The sequence below is a fragment of the Cricetulus griseus genome, chromosome 3, assembly GCF_003668045.3.
Source record: "Cricetulus griseus strain 17A/GY chromosome 3, alternate assembly CriGri-PICRH-1.0, whole genome shotgun sequence".
Lineage (NCBI taxonomy): Eukaryota > Metazoa > Chordata > Mammalia > Rodentia > Cricetidae > Cricetulus > Cricetulus griseus.
This window is the reverse complement of record NC_048596.1, coordinates 36510554-36535655: the sequence shown is the minus strand read 5'-3', so window position 1 is coordinate 36535655 and position 25102 is coordinate 36510554. Positions and strand designations below refer to the sequence as shown.

The following is a 25102-nucleotide window of genomic DNA, read 5'->3' as shown; positions in this document are numbered from 1 at the left end:
CAGATCTTCAGTAACATAGAGTGATGCTCATGCAATTTTAACAAATGGAAACAGTTCAACAAAAATAATATCGAGTGTATTCTTGTGGGGAAACATGTGGGCACAGGTGGGCAACATATCTAACAACGGCTACGTAGCTCTGAAATCTCAGAACTCTGTTTGCTTTTCTTTTCTGTCTCTTGTTTATTTCTACAATAAGTATGTACATATTACTTTCAAGAGAAAACTTCAATTTTTAAATTTTGCAATGATACATAGATATTTAGATGTGGAACACGTGTGTTCCAGAATGTTGCATGTATGCAGCCCTTTGAGGTGGGCTTCTTTCACTCTGTGATATGCTTGTCCATGTCCTTCCTATCTTTTCATGGCTGGCAGCGGGACACACACACACACACACACACACACACACACACACACACACACACACACACACACAGGGGAGCACCTTTGGGGTACTGAGTAACACCAGTACAATTTTTGAAACTTGCTTCCTCTAGCTTCTGGCTGTCCATACAGCCAAAGCCTGCCATTCAGCTGGGACAAAGCAAGTAGAATTTAGCCCCAGTTTCAAAAGTCTAGAAGTATCACTCAGCTTTTCTTCCTCAATCCAAGCCAGCCTGACCCAAGCCCACCTCACCTTCATCTGCCCAGTCCATCGAGCCAGAACCCACATGCCTGAATGGGGCACAGTTCTTCACTGCCAGACTCCAGTAGAGGCAGCACAAAAAAGGGTCTATTTTCTTGTCAGAAATATCAGTGATCCCTCTCCACTCAAATCAGACCTGGAACATTTTCAAGCTTTAAAACCACATTCCTTGGGCCTGTGTGATGTCTTAGTGGGTAAAAGTATCTACCACCAAGCCTGGTGACCTGAATGTGATCCCCAGAACCCACAATGGAAGGGGAGAACCAATGCCCAAAAGTTGTTCTTTGACCTCCAAACATGCCCCTATATTACACACGCATACACCATCACCATCATCAGTTCCTTAGGGTCAGCAGTCACCAATGCGCATACTGCACTCACCAGAGGGGAGAACAGACAGGAAAAAAATAAAAGAAGGCAATCAAGGAAAAGTAGAAGGACTTTCTTTCAATGTGCAAATCAATAAAACACCACACATATACTGTGTGACCAGGTCAAATCAATGCAACTAAATCTCAGGGATTCTGAATCTGTTAGTTAGGAAATCCAGGGAATCCTGTACTCACACCTGGCATAGCTAGGAAATCCAGGGCATCTTGCACTCACATCTGGCACAGCCGAGCTGCCAAGACTGTAACTGAACTCTAGCACAAGCTAGCAGTTCTCAAGCCTGGATGGCATGCTATAGTCACTGAAGAACTTTTACAAACACCCACGTTCAGGATCCTGTAGGGCCTGTCACCCCAGACATTGGGAATCCTTTCATAGCTCCCTGGGTGAGTGTCACAGGCTGCCATGGCTGGGAGGGACTTCTTGAGAAGAAGCACAATCTCATGCTGGCCTGAGGTCCATGTCCACCTTCTTTTGCTGTAAGTATGGATGAAGATAACAGCTACTGCGTAAGTCCAGCTCAAGATACCCCTGGGCTCGTCATGTGGGTGAAACTTACAGTTTCTTCCTGTCATTTGCATCTGGAAATGTGAGGACCTGGCTAGTTCTGGAGTGACCAATTCATCCTAGGACTTTTCCAGTTTGGGTGTGAGAAGTCCCATCTCCTAAGAAGCTTTGATGTCCCGGACAAAGCAGAACATTGGCCATCCAATAGAAAGGACCACTTTTCCAAAGAGGTTCTGGGTACTTTTTAGGAAACGTGAACATTCAGCATGTGCTTCTGCACACACATTCCCTGGAACCCAAAATGAGGCATGGCATATGCGCCCATACAGTTACATATGTAAACATCACGCTGACTGTGAAAGCAGAACTACAAGCAGAGTAAATTCCCTTCCATGAGAACAGTGAGGCACAGGCACCGTTCTCAGCTATTTCATACATTACTTTCCTAAGGCTTACAATGTGACAACCCTTTCTTGTGGACAAGGGATGCAGTCAAGTCAGCCACATGAGGTCACACAGCTCTTAAGTAACAAACAGAAGATTTGAATCTGGGCAGCTTGGCTCCAAAAACCTCTGGACTTCCTGACTACTGGGTAGCAAGGTGATAACAGAAGTTCCAGAGGAAAGCAGGTGGAGTGAACATGTGGCAAGAGATGGCTAAGGCCTTCCATCTAAGGGATGGGGAATGGACTTGCAATTCTCCCTTTTCATACTCCGCATCTCAGGAGCTCCTGTCCGCTCACTTCTAACTCTCATTCAATTGTGAAACCCTCTCCATCTTCATGTCATCTGCCCACGGCAGGGATTTATTTTCATTACCCAGCAGGATCATGAGATAAAACCTTCTGGATAGACTCCAGAATGTACTAAAGAATGGTGACCCAACTTGTTTTGTCTATATTTCTCTAATTGTATTCAACTCTCTCGCATATGATAGGAAGGAAGGCTCACTAAAAGCCAGTCACCTTTCCATGCTAAAAGATAAATGTTCTGAAATGCGCAGTTGCCTGAACAGGGTCAGAGCCTGCTGTGAGTTCAGAAAGGCCATGTGGCAGCAACTGCTGCCCTCATGTCCTCCGCACTGTAGGCTCCATGGGTCTTGATAAGTAAGAGTTGTAATAGATGGGCCATATGAAAAAGACAGTGCTACTAATGATAGCTCACACAACACGATCGGGCTAATTGTCCTTTTAGCGCTGCCTTGCAAACTCTACTGGGGAAGGGCTTACATCTAAAATTTCTCTTCGCTGTATTCCTGGCCTGGCTCCTGAAAGGCATGAAGGAAATGTTTGCTGCATGAATTAAATAAGTGACAGCATGGACCTATGGCTCCTTCCTAAAAGTGAAGCTAGACAGAGCAATGTATCGCAATAGGGGAAACTCCATAGGTCATCTGCCTGACAAGACCCATCTCACAGGTGAGAAGATGAAAGGTGCGGAAAAATCAAAGCTGTCTGAATCAACAGAACCACAGACTAGAGCAGGGCTGTCAAGACTAGAGCTAGCTCTGCCAGCTCCCGGTGCTATGCCATTTACAAGACACCATCCTCCAAGTTACATGGAATTGACTCCATCTCCATACAAAAGGATAAGAAGGGCCTTGGAAAATGACTTGCTAGCCTCACTGAATTGAAATAGCAGCAGCAGGTGATGGAGAACCAGGAAGAGTGAATCCTTTCAGGACCCTAAGAGAGAATGGTCCCCTGGAGAAGGGGAAAAGGGGCCAAGATCCTCTGAGCAAATTGGGAGCACAGGAAGAGGGGGGAGGGAGCTAGGAGAATGAGAAGGGGAGAAGAGGAGGGTGAGGAGGACATGAGGGAGCAGAAAGGTTGAGTCAGGTGAAGAATAGAAGATAACAAGAATGGAGATACCATAATAGAGGGAGACATTTTAGGTTTACAGAGAAATCAGGCACTAGGGAAATGTCTGGAAATCTACAATGATGACACCAGCTAACAACCTAAGCAACAGAGGAGAGGCTACCTTAAATGCCCTCCCCTTGTATTGAGATTGATGACTGTCTTATATGCCACCCGATAGCCCTCATCCAGCAACTGGTGGAAGTAGAAGCCGACAACCACAACTTATCACTGAACTGAACTGGAATCCAGATGTAGAGAAGGAGGAATGAAGAGCAAAGGGGTCTAGACAAAGCTGGTGAAACCCACAAAAACAGCTGACCTGAATATCGGGGAACTCTTGTTCCCCAAACTGATAGCTGGGATACCAGCATGGGACTGATCCAGACCCCAGGACATGGATTTCAATGAGGAAACCTCAGAAATCTATGGGACCTCTTGTAGTAGTTCAGTACTTATCCCTAGCATAGGTGTGGACTTTGGGAGCCCATTCCACATAGAGGGATACTCCCTGAGCCAAGACACACGGGGGTGGGCCTAGGCCCTATCCCAAAGGATATGATAGACTCTGATGACACCCTATGGAAGGCCTCACCATCCAGGGGGAGCAGAAAGGATTTGTGATAGGTAGGGTTTTAGTTGGGGAGGTGGTAGGGAGGATGGGAGGGAGAAGGGAACTGGGATTGTCATGTAAAACAATCTTGTTTCTAATTCAAAATTTAAAAAACCTGCAAAAAAAAAAAAAAAAAAGAGTGAATCCTTTCTTGGTCAAGATGACTTTAGCCAGGTACTTGAGCCTCCCTAAGCCACAGTGACTTCATCTATAAAACAGGAGCCATTTATGGTCCCTTCTTCATTTCAGGGTGGAAAACAAAGCGTGGAGTGGGGGGTGTCAAGGCATTGTGTCTATTGTTTATGAGGCTTCCATAAGTAACAAATATTAGCACTATTTTATTTATTTATTCCTAGTCAATTGACTCCCCAGGCCAGAGAATGGAGCATGTTGGCAGTTTCATGGCAGCCAGTGGACACACTTCCCTCCCAGTGACACACTAACCCTAGAATAGAGATCTCTTAATTTATATATCCCACGTTATTCCTGTGTTACCAAGGCTCATAGGAACAACAGAACTCTCTAGGAATTGTTTCCAACAAGTCATATACTAAACCAGGAATATCCCCAATAGATTTCAGGCTAAAGACCTTTCACTCAGTCACTACACTCCCTCCTCCGTAAGGTCTCTTAGTAACTAGTAACTCTCCCCACCTCCAAAACCCATTAGGGATGCTCAAAGTACAATTTTAGGGATCGAATCTAAATCCCAAAGGACAAGGCACAGTCTTTAAAAGTCCCTTAATAGGCACTGTGCAAAGTAATTCTCATTCTATTTGGAAATCTTTAGCCTGTAACGAATGGCCACGATCCCCTAGGCTCTAGGTCCCAGGAGGCACTGGAATGTGTAGATGGAGCTCAAAGGCACCAATCCTGTGTTTCCATTTACACAACACTCTTGCCACTATTCATCAACAACATGCAGTATTAACTGAGTGGTCAATGGAGAGTGTTCCATGAAAATCTCATGGAAAGGGGTCATGTGATGGAGATATTCTTCCCACGCTAATGGGAGTTTTGTTTCCAACACAGCAGGTGATAGCTTGCAGAGAATCCAAAAAGTAGTTTCAATTTCCCAGTGTTACAAGGAGGCTCTTGGGGATGTAATCACAGTGCCTCTACACTCTCCCTAACCTAGACTGAATTGCACACAGCCCATTTCTAACAGTCCTGCAGAGAAACTTTCTCCCAACCTTGATAATGTTGTCATCACAACCGCTGGCCCCTTCTGCAATCTAGCCAAATTTAGAAGCACTGGCCACAGAGAAGAAAAATAACTATACTCAATTATCTGAAACTTGGAGATAGGTTGACCTCTTTCTTTCTCCTGCTGACTGGGCAGAATTGAAAACAGACAAATGTGAAGTTAAGACCCCTTGGAAGAGAGCAGACATAAGCTTTCCCTCATTTGACTTGGAGAAACATAAAATAGTTGGACAAACATGGGAGACTGAAGCCTCCTCAATATCTGTGCCACAGCACTGCTGGGAACCCAGTCTTGAGTCACAATGTATGTAGATCATATATAATGAGAGTAGAAACAGAGGAGAGTGGCCTGAGGGTGCCATAAACTGTACAAAATTTCCTTACACAAAGCCCCTGGAGAATAAGTCAATATTGCAGACCACAAAACAGCAGATCACAGAATGACTATGATAAAGACACTAATATTTAGTGACATCAAGAACACCACAAAAGCTGGAAACAGCCTACTGTCAAGCATAGTAGTGTCCCAGAGAGTGTCAGCACCCACAGGGGAACTGGACAAGTTAATAGTACAAACTACCAACACTTTAAAATCTGACCATTTGTATGGGTTTTGGAAGGAGAGATCTTTCTAGAAGTGTTTTATTAGTTACGAATCTGTGCTGGTAATGATAACAAAAAATCAAAATAGTTTTAGAATTTACATAATTTTGCTTTTATCAATCTTTATTACATCCTCTTTCAAGTGGGCTATCCCCAAATGGTTTGTGTGTATATTTGAGTTGTCCCAGTGAGTCCTTCAAAATGTTGGGATACTCGTATTTCCAGATTTCAAGAAACACATCCATTTAAGAATGATAAAAATACCATTACTGATGAGAGGAAGAAATAGCAAAGTTGAAATGCTCCCTCCTTGTCTTCCCTCTTTTCCTAGATCTCTCTTTCTGCTCTTCTATGGGTCCTATGAGCATTTACTCAAGACCTTCTTTATATCAAAGAATGAGGTCTGAAGAAGGCAGGCACGGCTCCTATCATTGGCATGTTTGCAGTACCCACATGACAGCAGAGAAATCCAGCAGACCTCAGAAAATCAGAAGGGTACTTAGGACTCTGAGGCAAGGCAAGCAACAGGGCTCTTTCTGTTATGCTAAAATCCAAGATGTGAAAATTGCCAACTCGAGGCCATGGTGCTGTACTCAAGAATCCACAAGGCAAAAATCTGGTTGGGCAATTTAGATAAGTGTATTATTGTCAGGAGTTCTGTATGTAATTCCAGATTTTCATAAAGAAATGGATGCATAATTAACTTAGGAATAATCTGACTTACTTAAACAAACAAGGTTGTTATTGTAGAAAACTCAACATAGCATGCTTGCTTGGAAACAACCAATATTGTTGTAGTGCATGGTTTTCTTTGGCAGGATTGAGAGCCTTTGCTGCTGTGCAGGTGACAGTACTAACTCTGGTGGTCAAGCTCAGAGCCCTTGAACATGGAGGGCAGTTCTTCAGCATTGCCTGCAATGGGACAAACTTCCAAACTCTGGGCTACGACAATCCATATACTCTGAAAACAACATGACCTCTTAGAAAACTGATGCTAATGATAAAAAGTGGAGGAACATTTTCAACAGTGCAAAAAACAAGTTTCCCCCTAAGTTTTGGCTTTTTAAAAAAATCCTAATTTTAGTATATTAGTACATTCTCTTTGTGTTTGGTATAAGCCCAGATTCCTTTAAAATTGGAAGAAGAAGCCCAAATGCCATTTAGATGAATAATCTTCTGTTTGACTAAGTATGTACAAAATGTCCCTACCCCCCAGTAAAGCAGATTTCCAGATCCTTCCTGGGCCATGGGTGGACACCTGATCCTAGCATAAAAGATGACTTGGCCTTTATTGTCCAGTTTCTTTGATATAGCTATGAATGCAGGTTCCTGCTACCTGGATCGTCTCACACAAGAGAAACCCAAACACAGCTCTGTCTACCAGACTGCTACTTTGGCAACCCTGTGAACCAGAGATGCCAGCAGGGACATTTCTATTCAGGATATAGCTTGCTCCTTGTGGACCTAACTCTGGGCAATGTCTTGGCATCCTTGAGCTGAGGTTGAGTCTTATTTCCAAGCTCTCTTGGCACTGCACTGTACATTCTTGGTTGGTACACAGTTCCATGCCCCAGGGACACTGGCACAGGCCTCTACTTTGGAAAGCTGAAGTACACTCTAGAAGCTTCTCTGCATCTATCCCATTTCTCTTCCTATGATTAGCATTGATTCTGAAATGCATGTTCTAGCATAGATAAGTAACTCTTATGATGGACCATTGTCTACAAGTTGGAAACGAGGGACATAGAAGCCACCTGGTTGACCTTCAGTATGAAAACAACCGTCCTGGATGTGAGTCGCAAGCCTTCTGTCCCTGTGTCCTTGTACTGCTTAGTTCAACTCAGTGTGGAAGCTCAGATACACTCTTTCTCCCAGCCTTGATGCAAAGCAAAAACCACTGATATCTCACCCTGAATGTATTCGTTCCTGAATGTATACCAGAACTACTTAAACATACTTCTTTTAAATGCAAAGACTCAGGGGCTAGAGAGATGGTTCAATGGTTAAGAGCACTGGCTATTTTTCCAGAGGACCAGGGTTCAATTCCCCACATCCCTGTGTCAGTCCACAGCTGTCTGTACTACCTGTTCCATGGGATCCAACACCCTCACACAGACATACATGCAGACAAACACCAATGCACATAAAATAAAAACAAATAAATTATTTTAAAAAAAGTAAAGACCCATGGCACCATTTTTGAATCACTCTCAGGGATTCAAGTCGAACACACACAAAACCAAGCTCCCCTGTGGTTCTGATACAGCCAGCTCAGAGCCTTTCCACGATCTGGTATTAAAGAAGCCTGACCCAAGAGCTAATGAAGCCTCTTCTCTTTTCCAGATTCAGCACCACATTCCTGTAGGCACTAGAGTGGTCACATACTTTCAACTGATTCAGAGGCAGAAGGAGTCATTATTTTCCTGGGAAGACTGACAAGTGTGGTGGAATCAGTATACACTAAAGAGTCAGAGAAATGCCTTTTAGTTCTGCTAGATTTCATGAAAATGCAGACTTCTTCCAGGCTCCAGCACCCTGGGAGAACCATTTCACTATTCCTTGGGCTCAGAGGCTCCATTGATTAAAGTAGGCTAACATTTTTAACCTGCCAAAATGGCAGAGGATGCAACAATTTTAAAGCCCTTGACATGAAAAAAAAATCTCCTGTGTTCCTTGAAAGGAAAATGACAGACAACTCCAAAAGTGAAAGTTTTTTAAATCCCCATCCAGTCCAGCCTTCATGTTGCAGTCAGCATCACTACCTCAAAGCAGAACTTGCTGAAAGTGCCTGCAGGCTGACCTCCCCACATGGGGAAAGTGGTGTTCCCACTGCCAGCTAGCTGAGAGTCTAAGCTACATCTTGCTGGGGCCCAATATCTAAGTTAACAGGCTTCAGAAACTCCCTTCTCATGATATTTCCAGTTCTGGTTCTTCAAACTCTCTCCTCTACCTACCCCTGTGTTCAGAGATTGCAAATGACAGCCCTTGGGCAAACTCTGAACTCACACTTGTGTCCAGGACTAACACTTTATTGGAGGATAGTCATGCTGGTATGTTTAGTCATCATCTGTGACAGCTTTGTGCCACAGTCAGAGCTGAGTAATTTTGACAGGGACCCCCTGAGGCCTTGTGGCTGGTAAAGCCTAAAATATTTACTATCTTGCCTTTTATGAAAAGTTTTGTGATTCTGGCCAAAGATGGTTACAGATATTTTTACCATGATCTATAGTAAGTGCATTTTACCAGGATAACTACTGTACACATATGTGTGCATATGTATAGTTACATACACACAGAAGTTTTGGCAAGCAATGTCTGAATTGCAATGCACTCCCACAGCTTCTATTCCTTAAAGCAACTGATGTTACCATGCTAATCTCATGATCCATATTTGAAAAATACCACTCCAGAAAAAGTAAGCCATTGACTACCTAAAAGACAAGTCCCTGCTCTTCTACTTCCATTGACTTTCTGACACTATCCCTTCTGGCAAGTCCTTGGTCTTTCATGTCTCTGTCTAAAAATCCTCCCCATTCTTCAAGTACAAGCTCAGCTTCCATCTCTTTCAAAAAGCACACAGGTCAAAGTTCTAGTCCCAGTGGATTTTTCCCTCATCTCATCTCCTAAAGTGCATTCTCTATGCCTCTTTGTGGTCCTTCAAAGTTTCTGTTTTGTAGAAATATTATTATCCTTAGGAATATGGTCTTCATCACTTTGTATTCAACATGTCACCCAATGGAATGCTTTATAATTGCAAAGCAGTTAATAAATGTTTACTAAGTAGGAATGTGTATTAGCAAGTGGTCCTAATTTGCTTTCTACTGTGGTGATGAAACACTGACCAAAAATCCAGTTAAGAGGAAAGGGATGTATTCAATTTACAACCCCCAGGTCACACTCCATCACTGAGGGAATCAGGGCAGGCACTCAAGGCAGGAACGTGGAGGCAGGAATGAAATGGAGGTCATAGAAGAAAGCTGATTACTGACTTAGTGTTCATGGCCTGAGGACAACTTGTCCAGGGAAACACTGCTACAGTGGTCTGGGGCCTTCGACATAAATCATTACTTAAGAAAATGCCCCCACAGATTTGCCTACCGGCAATCTGATGGAGGAATTTTCTCAACTGAGGTGCCCTCTTCTATCTCAACAAGCAAAACATCTCACATCAGAGTCCCTTCAATAGACTCATCAGCACATTGAAAACTAAGGAAAGAATAGATAAATATAAAGATAAGTTGTGCTGTTCCATTTTTTTTTGTTAGCCTGACACAAACTAGAGTTTTTTGGGGAGAGAAACTTCAACTGAGAAAATATGTCCAGCAGAGTGCTTACAGGCAAGTGTGTAAGCATTTTCTTGATTTAATGATTGACATAGAGGGTCCAGCTAACAGGGGTAGTGTCACACCTGGGAAGGTGGGCCTAAGCTGTTAAGAAAGTAGGCTGGGCAAACCAGTAGCCAGCATAAGCAGCATCCATCCACAACTTCTACTGCAGTTCCTCTGCCTTCAGCTCCTGCCTTGAGTGCCTGCCTTGACTTCATTGATGATGTACTATAAGCTGTAAGATGAAATAACTTCTCTCCACAAGTTGCTTTTTGTCATGAAACCGAAGACATATGTCAACAAGGATCATCTGAACTTAAGCACACACACACCACACACACACACACACACACACACACACACCACACCACACACACACACACACACAGAGAGAGAGAGAGAGAGAGAGAGAGAGAGAGAGAGAGAGAGAGAGAGAGAGAGAGAGAGAAACCAAATTAGATGAGTGTGTGTAAAAGCTTCAGGTCAACATCTTTGGTCATGAGTGATCAACACATAGTGTAACTGTAATCTCAATATGAAAGATAAATGTTTGAAAAGGTAGTGACTGTTTCTGAAACTAACAATAAATATAGACCCAGAAACATCACTCTCTCTCTCTCTCTCTCTCTCTCTCTCTCTCTCTCTCTCTCTCACACACACACACACACACACACACACACACACACAGAGAGAGAGAGAGAGAGAGAAACATATTAAATTTTAGTCATCGGAAATCAAAAATTAAAAGAAAATTGAAGACAGCCAGAGGGCATATGACTTGGAGGAGGCACTTTATATAGAAGAATAGAGATACAAATTATAACAGAATCATGGAAATATGCAAAGCAATGGAGTGACATCTTTAAGTTATTAAAGAAGTAATTTTAAACATTTTAACTGTGACAATGGTGCCATGGTTATATGCTTTTTCCAACATGGATTTATAATTAAAGATTCCCACTGAACTATTCAGGAATAACAAGATGAGCTTTGGGTTAGGAGGTTGCTTCATAATAATAAGGAAAGGTAACTTTCTTTGTGGAGAGAGTACAGAAAGCCATGTTGATGATCATTTATAAAGAGAGAGGGGGGGACGGATGGATGGAGGGAGGGATGGAGGGATATTGTAGTACCTACCAAACATTCAGGAGATAAGGGCAGGAAGATGGAAAGTTCAAGTGTGAAGCCAGTTTGAGTTATATAGTGAATTCAAGACTAGCCTCAGATACGTAGAAAGACCTTGTCTTTAAAAAAAAAAATGTGGCATGCAACATAGTGAAGCACCACTGTATTCTACTCTGAAGTCAAAGATCACAGCTTGCATAGTGAGGCCCTAACTCTAAACTTAAAAGATTTGAAAGCTATAGTTTAAAAAGATTTTGAAAGCTGTAGACAGAGCACTTGTATAGCAAATGAAAAACCCAAAGTTCAGTCTCCAGTACTGAAGACTGAATTATTTTTATCAAATAATGATAAAAAAAGACTGACCATAGCCATGCAGTGGTAGCACACACCTTTATCCCAGCACTTGGGAGGCAGAGGCAGGCAGATCTCTGAGAGTTCAAGGCCAGCCTGGTCTATAGAGCTAATTCTTAGACAGCCAGGGATACACAAAGAAATTCTGTCTCAAAAAGAGAGAGCAAGAGACTGACCATGAGTTGATAATACTGGAAATTGAGTGGTACAATTAATATGATATTCTGTCTACACTTACAATTTTTAAATTCTCGTAACAGAACTTTTTTCATAAAGAAAGGAACTTTTTTTTAGAGATACCCAAAAGAGGTGAATGTGTCAGTGTACACATCCTAATGGATTCCTCTGATTTTTTTTTTTTTTTTTTTGCTTCTAAGTAATTCTTCCTCCAGCCTTTGATGCACAGAAAGATGTAAAAGTCTCCAATGGATTTGAAGAACTGCAGCCACCCTCACCAGTAACATTAGCCCAGCCCAACCTACCAGTGCCAAAGCTCTCTTCTCCACACAGAGAGCATCGTCCAGAGTCCATCAGATTTGAGAAGAATCTCCATCCAGCAGGGGTCTCATATACAGGGACCTTCATTGATTTAGCCACTCTAAAAAATAAAATTTGAGACAACCATCAATTCACATGCCTGATTTCCTTTATTTTCTCAGCTCAGTAGGAAGTCTTATGACCTACTTGGTCCATAAGTACATTTCAGAACAACTTGAAGAGCTGTTGACAGCTTAGTTTTGAAGCTGTGCGTTACAAAGTAAGTAACACCTTTCAATGCTCTCAACTCTGCTTTCTCTATAATACAAGATATACTAAGTCAATGCATGAATGATTCTAATATCAGTGTTCCTATAAATTTGGCAGCATCTAGGAATCCTGATGGCTTCCAGCTAACAAATACAGCTTTCTTTCCTTTTTTAATGTTGTTTTATTTATTTTTTATTTAAATTAGAAACAAGATTGTTTAACATGTCAATCCCCATTCCTTCTCCCTCCCCTCCTCCCCTGCCCCCCACTAACAACCCTACCTATCCAATACCATTTCTGCTCCCCAGGGAGAGTGAGGTCTTCCATGGGGGGATCTTCAGAGTCTGTCATATCCTTTGGAATAGGGCCTAGGCTCTCCCCCATGTGTCTAGGCTGAGGGAGTAATAAAAGATATTTCACTTGGGCTGGAGAGATTGCTCAGTGGTTAAGAGCACTGGCTGCTCTTCCAGAGGTCCTGAGTTAAACTCCCAGCAACTACATGGTGGCTCACAGCCATCTATAATGGGACCCGATGCCCTTTTCTGAAATGGAGGCATATGTGCAGTCATAAATAAATAAAAAAGTTCTAAAAAAAAAAAAAAAGATGTCCCACTTAATGTCAGAAAGCCACCACTAGGTCAACCTAATTAGTGCCTGGTCCATGTGGAATAGTCAAAGGTCTATCATTTGTCCTAACTTTGGTACAGCTCTGTGAAGCTATTTCAGTTCCAGGGCTCCTTACATGTTGGCTGAAGGCCTTTATGTGCCTTCAGTAGTTAGGTGTTTGTCTGTCTGTCCCTTTCCTATAATTTGGATATGATATGTTCCCTAAATGCCCTCATGTTAGGACTTGGTCCCCATCTCAGCACTATTAAAGATTATGAAGATCCTTAAGGAATACTCAGTGTGATGTTTGAGATCTTTGGGGGCATGCCCTCAAAGGGCTGCGGGATGTTGTTCTCATTTTCTTTCTTTTTCTTTTTTTTTTTTACTTCTCATGAGGTGATCAGTTTCCTGAACCATGTGCTCCTACTAATGTGGGCTGCATCACCATAAGCCCAAAGGCAATATGGTCTGGTGACAATGAAATAAAACCTCTAAAACCAGAACAAACATCTCTTCTTTCTACATTGACTGTCACAGGTATTTTGTTAAAGTAACGGAGACCTGACTGAAAAGAGTATTGATCTTAGAGGCAGCTTTGGTCTTTAAGGTAGAAAAGAATAAACTCCCTACAGGCAAATTTCTTTTAGAGCCGTTTCCTGGAGATCCAAGTGTGTGATGTTACTCAACATAGTATAACATAAGATTTGACAAGACTGATCAATCGCTATTTACAATAACTGAAACAATATAAATAAATATCCTAGGAGAATAGACCAATAACTTATGATATTGAGATAGTTAATCTTAATTTTCTACTTGATTGGATTAAGAGACACCTAGAAGATTGATGAAGCATGCCTTTGGGTAGGTTGGGTAGGTTGTTCCAAAGATGATGATGTAGTAAGGTTATGACCTAAATGGCTCGATGCACTGATGGATTCACATTAGATAGACTGCAGAGAGGGAGCAGAAGTGTGGAATATGAATCTAGCTGGAGGAAGTAGGTCACTTGGGCCAAGTCCTTGGGGACCATATCATTAGTCTGCTTCCCAGCCACCACAAGGTGAGCAGTCATTGCCATATATTCCTGCAACCACAATATTCTCCCCATCTCATGCATATAACAATGACTCTAGATAACTCAAACCAAAATTTGAAACTTAGACCTAAAATAAATATTTCCTTATTTCAAATTACTTTCTCTGGCATTTTGTCACGGTAATGAAACGCTTACTATTGCGGATATATAGATGCCATTAAGCAAACGATTGTATTAGGCACCACCCTGAATGAATGAAAGTCCAAACAAAGGGATGTGTGCAATATTGTTTTGTAATTAGCTACTTAGATGTTCATTAGCCTCAAAGGTTCTAGCTCATCTCCTTTTCAACAGTTTAAGAAAAATATGCAATTTCACTTATATCCTGGGAAGAACAATGGAATAGCCTCTCCACAAACCTTAGAACAAAGGAGAACGTTCAGAGCTGCTAACTTCATCTTCAAGAACTCAAAGAAGGAAGAATAAAGCACACAGAAACCCAATGGAGCACATAGGAAAATATGGGTCACAGTTAACATAAAAATGTAAACTCACAAGAGTGTCAAATAGAATGTAACACAGGGAGAAGCTGGGTGGGGGAGGCAGCCATGAGGACACATAATCTTCATCCAAAATACTCTTGTGGGTTCAAAGCCAAGTTGGCAGGACTGAAGGGAGGGGAGAGGATTTCCCAGGTTCCACCCTTCCCAATCAATCACTGTCAGGAGGGCACCAGGCTGGATTGTAAAGAACCAGATACTTGTGTAACTATGAGCCATAGTTGCAGCTATGCAAGCTGAGATAAGATGGGTAATTAAATTCCAGGGCCCTGAGTGTAAAATGATTGTGCCTTGGGGTCAGAAAGGAATTCCCGTCCCTACCCTGAACTTGGGACTCATCCCAAGCACAGCACTCAGCAGACACTCTGGGTTAGACCTCCTGTTGGCAGAAAGCCCCCGGTGTCCACAATCCTTGAATACAAAAGCTGAAAGTGTAGCGGCCAGAGCACTGCCACCATAGGCCAGGAGCAAATGGAAAGCTCTGCCAAGGAAAGAGAGAGTAGGGAGACTGTGGAGGCTGCAACTCTCCTGCCAGGGGGAATGAGCCCTGCCTGGTGGCTAACAGAACATACTGCATTAAGTCATCTCCTCCTTCTCTTAGCCTTACTTTACAGCAGCTTCCCCGATGTTCCTCCTTGTACTCTGTGCTCCTAAAGCTCTTCTCTATTTCCCAGAGATGTTCCTGCCTGCCTTCTGCTCCTGCTGGATAGTGCTAGCCCTTCTATGTCATTCACTTAACTCCGATCAACCCTCCGTTTCCAATCTCTGTCAAAATCTATCTTGAATGATCTGCCATCTGAAAGTCTGCCTAGATACATTTTTGTCCTGCTAAAAACAAAATGCCCGAGACTGATTTATAGAGAACAAAAAGTTATTTCTCATAGTTTTGGAGGGATGCCCAAGAGTACAGTGCCCATATTTGGCCTGGTGAGGAATTTTCTATGTCCTCACAAAGCAAAATACAGAAAAGCAACTTGCCACCTGCTCCACGAAACATCTTTCATAAGGGTTGTAAATTCAGGAACAAGGAAGGAACCCTGCTGGCCTCATTGTCTCTTCAAAGCCCCCCTCCCCTTTTTAATTCTTTCAACACCTGGGCTCTGAAGAGGATTAACTTTCAAAATGGATTTTGGAAGAGTTGGAAGTTTCTCTGGCTCACCCAGCTGATTGTATAACCCTACAAAGTTGTAACAGATTCAAAAGTGACAAGATCTGGGTCCCTTTGCCAATATCACCTTTGTTAAACATCAAGAGGGGTCCACGGGACCATGTTCTGTGTTCTGAATTCTTGACCTTTCTTTAACAGGCTTCACCTTCATATTCTGGGAGAAGATATCTGTATTACACATATCCAACGAAGTCCTCACGCACTCTCCCTATTTTAAATTCCTATGAATCACTTTTAAAAAGTAAAAGTCCACAAAGAAATAAAAAACAAAATAGAGAAGGTCCACACTTTCCACAAGATGATATCCAAAGGATCAATTAGCATATGAAAACTACTTGGAATTGCACACTAAAACCACAGTTTTAGTAGAGGGAAAGAATGGAGTTGCCAATGCTGGAGAAGACAGGGAATCTCATCATGGAGGGATGCAGAGTCACACTGACTACAGCATATTTGTTCAACACAGTACAGTGCCATACCATAGCACAGCAAAAATGAGTAGATCTCCACAACGTAGAACAACGTAAGCAGTGATTGGCAACGTGGAGTCAAGAAGCCAGACAAAGGGATACTGCAGTATTCCACTTAGATGCGGTACAAACGGGGTCAAAGAAATCGGTGGTGGCAGAAATCAGGATGCTGGGTAGCTGGGGACGGATGGAGAAGACTGATGAGGAAGGATGTTTCTTCATAGCAGTGATTGTTGCATGTGTGTGTGTATTATGTAAAAATTGCTTGGAATATGTACACTTATGGATTGAGCACTTTTTACATGCACATTATCCTTCAGTTAAAACTTTATTTTAAGGCTAGGCATGGTGGCACATGTTTAGGAGGCCGAAGTAGAAGGAACAAGAATTTGGAGCCAGCCAGCCTGACTTCAAAGAATAAGATCCTATGGAGGGGTGTATAGAGGAAAACCACAATTATTTAACTATTTTTAAAAGGTTATTTGCATGAAAAATCCCTCTGGAGTGTTTAAAATTAAATGCATGTTTGAATTAGCAACATTTTTGTACTCCTAGGAAACAAGGGAGCCCCCATATGTTGGTAATGTCCAGCAGGCACGTAGCAGTCTTCAGGTTAGCTCTTCAGCATCCTTACATGTTCGTGTTCACTCACACAGCCCTTTGTTATCTGGCTCTGCTGTCTGCAGATGCTCCCTAATAAAAGGCTTATATGAACTTGTACTTTAAAATCCTTTTTAAAGGAATCCTGCCCAGATCATAAATATGAATGAGGTAGAGTTCATCCAAACCTTGTTTTCTAATAGCAGTCTCCCCTGATCTTTTTTCTTTTTATCTTCCAATGATAAAGCTTGAATTCTTGCACACAAGAGGCAAGGACTCCAGCACTGAGTTAAACTCCCAAGCCTTCTAATAGTAATCTTAAGTCTATTCATAAGCCATTTTTGTTTTGATGGACTGACTCACACTCTCAGATAAAATAGACACAAAACATTGAGCGGTCACACCAAGATGATTGCAAACGTTTTGTTTTGTTTTGTTTTCAAGCATATATAAACTTGAGCAGTGTTGTGTGACCTTGGGCCCACATCATCTCAGCATTATCTAAACCTCAGAACCCACATGTGAAATGACACCTTTCTGCTTGTCTTATCAGATAGGCTGTAAGGATCAGATGTGACAGCACTCCACTCTCACCACTATAGAAAGGCCTCCTGAGTTACAACATTATCTCTCTTCTCAGTATGGGATCTTCAGTTAGCCAAAAGGAGGCAGGTTTATCACCTGAGAATATTTAAAAGGCAAAGATTAAGATAACCGCATGTGTCTTGTCCCTCGATACTTGTAGGTGTTGGCCAGCTATAAAGCAATGGAGAATTCCCAGCCTAGGAACCTTTGATGTCTCATCTGGACACTTCTGCATATTCATTTTTATATCTGTGCTGTGGGAGAAAGAAGAGGACCCTTCCCTGTCATATTTGCTAGTGTCTGGCAGCATAAGGCACACAGATTTCTGAAGATCCCAACTTAACTTGAAAGAGAAAAATAATCTCGGCTTAAGAAAACTGACCAAAGATCCAAGAAAATAAATATGCAGAACTGAAACAACCATGGCTTTATTCTCTTTGACTAATAAGAGACCAGGATGCCCCTGTGTGGGAAACCAAGTTCATGTTCACAGCCCCGGTGCTACGGCACTTTGATGCAACAGCCTGGTTCTGATTGTCTTCAAATAATAATTTTAAAAAATCGCCTAGTAGCGGAAACTAAGAGAACTTAAGCTCTGAGTTCTCAAGCTGAGCAAGGGGTGGCCAAGAGACAGTTGTCCTCTGTCCTCCAGACTTCTGTAGGAGTGTACTAAGAATAGAGAACAATAAATCATCTTACTTGGTTTCCTTTTGCTTTGTTTTCTGACTCATACCTCTGATTGAAGCTACTAAAAAGCATATTTAATGCCTTCAGGAGACTTTGAACCAACATATTAGCTTCTAGAGTCCAAAAGTATTGAGAACTGACAAGACAGCTCCAACCTGGGACAGAGAACATTGCAGTACAACAAAGCCTCCTGAATTTATAGAAAAGTCACTTTTCTCCTCTTCTGAATGCTACTAGCATCTTTTTCTAAATGCTACCCTAGAGATCTGTGGAGATGACATTGTAAGTGAGAGGAGGGGGAGACACTTAGAGGCTGGAGGGAAGAAAACAAAGACACTATTCATAGGTGCTCACTGAGACCACAGAAATTAGCATCTGCATAAGGTTGTGCCACCACTCTGTGAGGACAGAGTGACCCTGGGAGGCAGCGGTCTTCACTGAAATGTCATGGCTCTTCAGTTTTCCCAAAGCAAACATCTGCACCTGGTCCTCATGTTTCATATTGGACTCAGCTTCACTAGGGCCACAGAGACCTCAGTGTTTGTCCCCCGTGTGCTGTGAACCCACTTCCTACCTAACTCACTCACTAACAGCCTAATCTGACAGAACAGCATTAGTAACTGACTCCCATGGATGTCTACAGTGAAACTTTGAGGGAACAAGTATGTGCCTATCTAAATGTAAAGGAAATGTGATAAATTTAGTTGCATTAAAAATTACAAATATTTCCTTTTCTGCCAAAGGTTCGTGAAAAGAGGGTAAGCTGTAGATTTAGAAAAGATACTTGCAGTGTGTACTGAAGGATTCATCAACCTCAATAAAACACTGTAAATCAAATTAGTAAGAACATCTGAAACGACCCATGCAGTTCACAGGAAAGAGACTGATTGGCCAATCTGAAAATATACAATAAATGATAGGACAGTGGTCAGGTAACATTTCACAGCCATAGAATAAATAACAAAATAAAGGGATGGGAGAGAGGGAAGATGGGAGGGAGGGGAGAGAGTGTGAGAGAGGGAGACAGTGTGTGTGTGTGTGTGTGTGTGTGTGTGTGTGTGTGTGTGTGTGTGTGTGTGTGTGTGTGTGAAGGTAGAGAGAGAGAGAGGAGAGAAAGAGCGGTAAGAAGGGAGGGGAGAGAGAGGAAGGAGAGAAAGTACCAAGTGTTGGAGTTTGTGGGAAAGCAGAATTCCAAACACTGTCCACACGATTATACAGTTCTCTGAGAGTTTTTAATAGGATTGATCATGCTCCACCATCCAGCAAGCCCACCACTGGATAAACTCTCTAGAGAAACTTGAATGCATGTTCAAAGGTGTCTATTCCAGTACTATCCTTCGAGTCAAATAAAGCCAAATCAGAAGCAACCTTATCATCCATCAAACAGGAACTCAACAAACTATATTTAATTCACATAGCTCATAGATGGTGTGACTCAAGGACACTAAAGTTCACAGCTCATAGATGGTGTGACTCAAGGACAAAAGAGTTCAGAGAAGAAATTGTATAGTCTGTTTCTTAGCATTATCGGACTTTTATCTTCCAATTACTGCCTCTGCTCAACAGTCTGAGCAGACAGCCTAGTGGGATAGTGTCCCTACTCTCTAGCAACGGGTTTCAGATATTTGCAACTCTGAAGAATCAATTAAAAAAAAACTATTCAGTTACAGAAAGAGATCCAACAATATAATCTGGCTCATCCTCTGGCTCAGTGAAGCAGCCAGGACCTCCCAGTGGCACCATAGCCACACAGCCACTTGAAAGATTTACCTGCCCCATAGCTGTGCCTCCCTGGCCAGAAGTGAAGTCCAAGTGTGGAGATGTGGACAGCTGTGTATAATTAGCCTGGGTGTTTCCTGAGAGTCCTTGTGCCTTTCACTTGCATGGATGGAACACAAGCCCCTTCCTACTTTAAATCTAAAGGCTTTTTGGTTTTGGGGGGGCAGGTTTCTGTATACTTGTACTAGAAGCAAGCAATTCCCTTCTTTGCTGATCAACACAATGACCCCATGAAAGAAATGCACTGCGTCTGTATCTGGTCCCTAACAGAGGCACATGCTCAGTTCTTTGTTGGAGGGTTCTGCTCTTTAGACATGAAGACCAAATAGTCTAAAGGGCCCAACTCTCCAGTTTCCATGAGTTGGTTCCCTGAGCAGGGTTGTATGCAGACCATCAGGGCCACAAACCTTCAAGGAGGTCCCGCTGGGAGCCAGAGGCAGCTGCCATGCTATGTTTGGAAGGCCATGGACTGAACAATACTTCCTACCTGAACCTTCACTCCATCCCATGACTCTGACCTGTGGCTTATCAGGTGATGATTCTCTTGAAGCCAGACCAAGTTACCAGGCAACCATCTCCATGTGGGCTCTGGGAAAATAAATGTCCATCAAGGGACTATTTGAGGCTGTGCCTACCTTTCATGGTTTTCTGTCCCTTGAGATTGGGTTCAACTTTGCCAGCAAGTATCAGGAAAGGTCAGGACGCATTAGTTCTGCTCTAATATTATTTTTAAAAGGGATTTTGTTTAACGACTCAAGTGTTGTGAGGAAAGCAACTGATGGAAAAGCCAATGACTTTTTGTGAAAAAATAGAGCTGGACATTAAAAAGTACTTTTGCGTGGGCAAAAGAGCAAGCAAACACCATGGGCTCAGTCACGTCCAAATGCCTTGGCATGGGGAGGAAGGACCCCTAGTCCTCTTCCAACTCCACCCCTTCCTGGCTTTGTGAATTTGGCTAAGACACTTGTACTGGGTACACTCAGCTTTTCTACCTGTGAAATAGAACAACAATCCATCCCTCCCTCAGAGGGGACCAAGTGGAATGAGTCCTGGGAATCCCTGGATTCTGGGACCACCAGCAATAGTGAAGAGCCCCTCTGCCTCCCTCCCCCTCTACTGATTCCAGCCTCAGACTCTCTCCTCTGATGGAGAAAGTTCTTCTGATGGATCCTCCTTCAATCCTGCAACTTCAGATTCTTGTACATGTCACTTATGCTTTGTCTCTGTGAAGGTCCTATCAGGAATGAGACACTCCATTCGAGTAATCGTAAGAGAGTTTTATACAGGAACTGTCTACACAGGCATGCAAGGTGAAGAAAAGTACAGTGGAGATCCCATGTCCCCTGGGCAGGTACCAGATAGGCTATATCCTCTCACCCAAATAGCTATCACTGGCACTGCCTGGCATGGGCCTGGACCTTTGCAAAGGCATGTTGCCAGCTGATGGAAACCTGCTGGGAGAGAAATAAATGCCTGTCCACATTCTCTTTTGCCAGACATCTGCAGTGTTCACAATTATCCAACCTTAACATAAGTCTGGAGAAAAGAGGAGTCTATAGATAGTATATAGGGGCCAGCCTTCAGGCCAGAGGACTGGAAGAAATGGACTTGGGGCAAATGTAAGACACCAGCTTGAGACAGGAAAGCATAGGGAATAGTTTAGGAACCTAGGACTCCACTTGGGTTGAACTATGTACATACCCGTCATTTAATAATGTGCTTGGCAGCTTGAGACCCTTACTGTATGTACTATTCACACATACTTCTGTGAACAATGCACCTAGCAACCTGTTAGCAACCTAGGCCCCCACCTGCATTGAGCTGCATACACTCCTCACTGATTGTGAAAAAAGCTTCTCTTTCCTTAACAACTATCAAAACCTCCTTTTTCACAGACAGTTTCTATTCAAATATACTTCGTCCATATCCATGAATATAAGCATTCAATCCAGCCTAAACTGGTTTGGGGTGCATGCTCAGTAAGATAAATGTTGTCCTCTGAGTGATCTTTTATGGTAAAAAAAAATAGAAATCCCTATTTACCATTTTATGCCTATACATAACTGAGCAGAAATGTGATTAACATCAGATGTATCATGGGAAAAAATGCACAGTGAGCAAAGGCTTATATAATCTAAGCCTGTCCATTAAAACAGAGAATGAGCCAACCGGAATAGCTTAGTGGGTAAAGGATCATGTCACCAACCCTAAAGAACCAAGTTCAGTCTCCAGGTCCCACACAGTGGAAGGAGAGAACTGGCTCCTACAAGTCATCCTCTAAGACACACACACACACACACACACACAATTAATTAATTAGTTATTTCATTTGGGAAAAGGTGGAGAAGAACCTGTGCTATGTCACTACTTCTCTTGAAGTCTACAAAAACTCCAACCAATTCCCAGGCCCCTCCAGTACTGTCCCTCATGTGGCCTACTGTTGTTATTAATAGTGTATTCTTTCTGATCTGTAATATTGCTTCACTTTTAAATAGTTTTCTTGCTCCTTGGCAAATCTGTTTAAGCCTTTATTTCAGTTTCTTGAATAAGAACCCAGAAACACCCAGCCAGGACCCCAACAACCACTGGTGGCTGGCTATTTCCTCACTTTCCAGCTTGAACTGGCCAGTCTCTTGTGCTGCTCTGCTAGCTCAACTAGGAACTCGAAGGAGTATTGCCCTGGATGTCCAGATATCTGATCCCCTCCCACATCTGGGAGGCCTTACAGGGCAACTGCTCTGGCCAGAACACAGGAGCCATCAGAACATAGCCATAGGTGTAAAACATGACTTACATCCCTGAAATTTTTTAATTTATTTATTATGTATACAACATTCTGCTTCCATGTATATCTGCACACCAGAAAGAGGGCACCAGATCTCATAAGATATGGTTGTGAGCCACCACATGGTTGCTGGGAATTGAACTCAGGACCTCTGGAAGAGCAGCCAGTGCTCTTAACCTCTGAGCCATCTCTCCAGCTCCCCCCCCCCACTTCTTAAAATGCAAGCATGAGGAGGTACACAGAATGAGACTAGAATGAGACTAGAAGCCAAAGAGTCAATCCAAGCCAAGGTGGATAACTCTCTGAAAGAGCACAAAATTTGGCTGAAAATGTTAACAATTGAACTACTGTTATGTACAGTATAACTGTCGGTCTACCAAAGCCAGTGCTGTAGTTCGGTATGAAACAGTCCAGAAGTCTGCTGAAGCCACTCTCCCCATACAGAGTAGGAACCAATACTCATCTCCCTGGACTGCTTAGAGGAACAGCACACACTTCTCAGAGAGCACCCTCTGGGGTTGACAGTTTCATTTAGCACATGTTGGAAAACACTGGCTCAAATGAATGCAGCAGCTACCCTTTATACAGAAATGACACTGGTGTGGTTCAAAGGGTTTTACTCCCACTGAACACGCTTGAGGACCAAGAAGAAAGAACATGTCAAGTTCTGTTCATTCACCTCACATCAGGTCATGAGCAATTTGCTTTTTCCAAAGAGAAAAAGTTGAAGAGAATTCCAAGAAGCAGAGAGCCAGGCCCCTCTAAGCCTGGATTGCAAAAAACTCTGAGCTCAGCAGAGAAAACAGACAAAAGGAAAGTCCCCCTTGGGCCTAGCCAGTGGGGACATCCATGGCCAACACATATGACAGCAAGGCTCTCTGGTATCTGAGTGACCTGAGCAGTCTGGCCCTGAGTTGAAATACCTAGGGAGGTAGGAGTAGGGTGAGGAAGAAGCTTGGAAAAGCAGCTGCTCCGAGTCCGGGTGACTGTGTCAGCTACAGCTGAGACAGATCCTCTTGGTGGCCCTAGCTGTCGCTAAGGGACAGGAACCAAAATAGGTTGTCAAGAATACAGAGTTCCTGGCATTAATGAGAGAAGCAGACACTCCCAGGAAAATATGAAGGCCATCCACTGTCCTGTTGTTCTTCTCTGGGGACCTAGTGGGACAGTTTGTATTGGTGAGGTTTCATTCCAGGTGGAGCCCACTGGGAGCTTAGGGAAAATGCCAGAACAGGGCAAGAGCACAGAGATTTTACTTCAAGAATTTATTGCCAGGAAGCAAGCCAGCCTGCTGGTGGAAGACAGCCAGAGGTAGGTGGGAAAGCCTGTAGAAATATCAGGGCTATGGCTTTGAGAACAACTATGTACAGGGTCGAATAGCTTCCTTCCAGTCAAGATCCCACACCCAGAGGAGAGACTGAAATGACAGAAGGAGGGACAGTTGCTGAGAGCCTTTATCTCAGGAGGTAGTACTCTAGCAGGCCAGAGCTAGCGCCTAGACAGTGCCTTCAGATCCCTCTGTTACAGTTTCAATACAGGTGCCCAAACAGGCACCTATGAGCTGAAGGGTTGGTCTGCAGCCCAAGCCCTACTGGGAAGTGATGGAATCTTTAAGAGATGGGGCCTAGTAGAGGGAAGTTAGGTCACTAGCGTCATGTCCTTAAGGGAGTATTGAGATCTTGGACTCTGCACCTCCTTTTCCTTCCCCCACTCCAAGTCCCCCATTCTTGCTTTCCAACTACCATGAAGTGAACAGATCACCTTCACTATTCATTGCAACCATGATGCCCTGTGCCACTACAGGCCCAAAGCAAGGAGGCCAACTGACCATGTACAGAAACCTCAGAAACAGAGACAAAGTGATCTCCCCACATCTCAGGCATGTATTACCTCGTCTCCAGCTATCCAAGTGTATTGCACTGAGTTCCTTAGACCAGAACACATGAATATCGTCTGCTAAAACATCACAATAGTTAGCTCTCTCCATGAGACTAAAGGTCTTTCACTGTCTTCAAAACCATTAAGGAAAAAGCATTTCATTTCCCTATGACCCTGTGACTGGTTCAATAGCATTGCATTATGGGAAACTCTTGAGTATGGCTTTGTGTGTGTGTGTGTGTGTGTGTGTGTGTGTGTGTACGGGCGCGTGCATGCACACATGTGTGGCCCCACCCAAACATATTAAAACAAATCCAAATTTTGCATACAAATCTCTACTTTCTGCTCCAAAAGCATCTTGAAAGGATTTCTGTAATTTTGCATTTGAAATTATGAACCTCCAAGTCACTCATTTAATTAACTATTGGCAATGATCTCTCATCCCTTGTGCACACTCAAGAATCCTTTCATAATGAGAAAATGCAGCCTATAAATTATTTTCAAGTGTTATAATGAGCTCTTGAGTACTAAATTTAATAATAAAATGACATGTTGCATTTTTCTCATATT

At 42.9% G+C, this 25102-nt stretch overlaps 1 protein-coding gene across 1 annotated transcript in view; it reads right to left on the bottom strand.

The window, feature by feature from the left end:
* Positions 1-25102, bottom strand: part of Pgm5 (phosphoglucomutase 5) — a 162202-nt gene that overhangs the window by 49590 nt on the left and 87510 nt on the right. The window contains exon 7 of the mRNA XM_027406496.2: positions 12111-12226. Coding sequence (XP_027262297.1) covers positions 12111-12226 — 116 coding nt within the window. The remainder of the gene's footprint in view (positions 1-12110; positions 12227-25102) is intronic.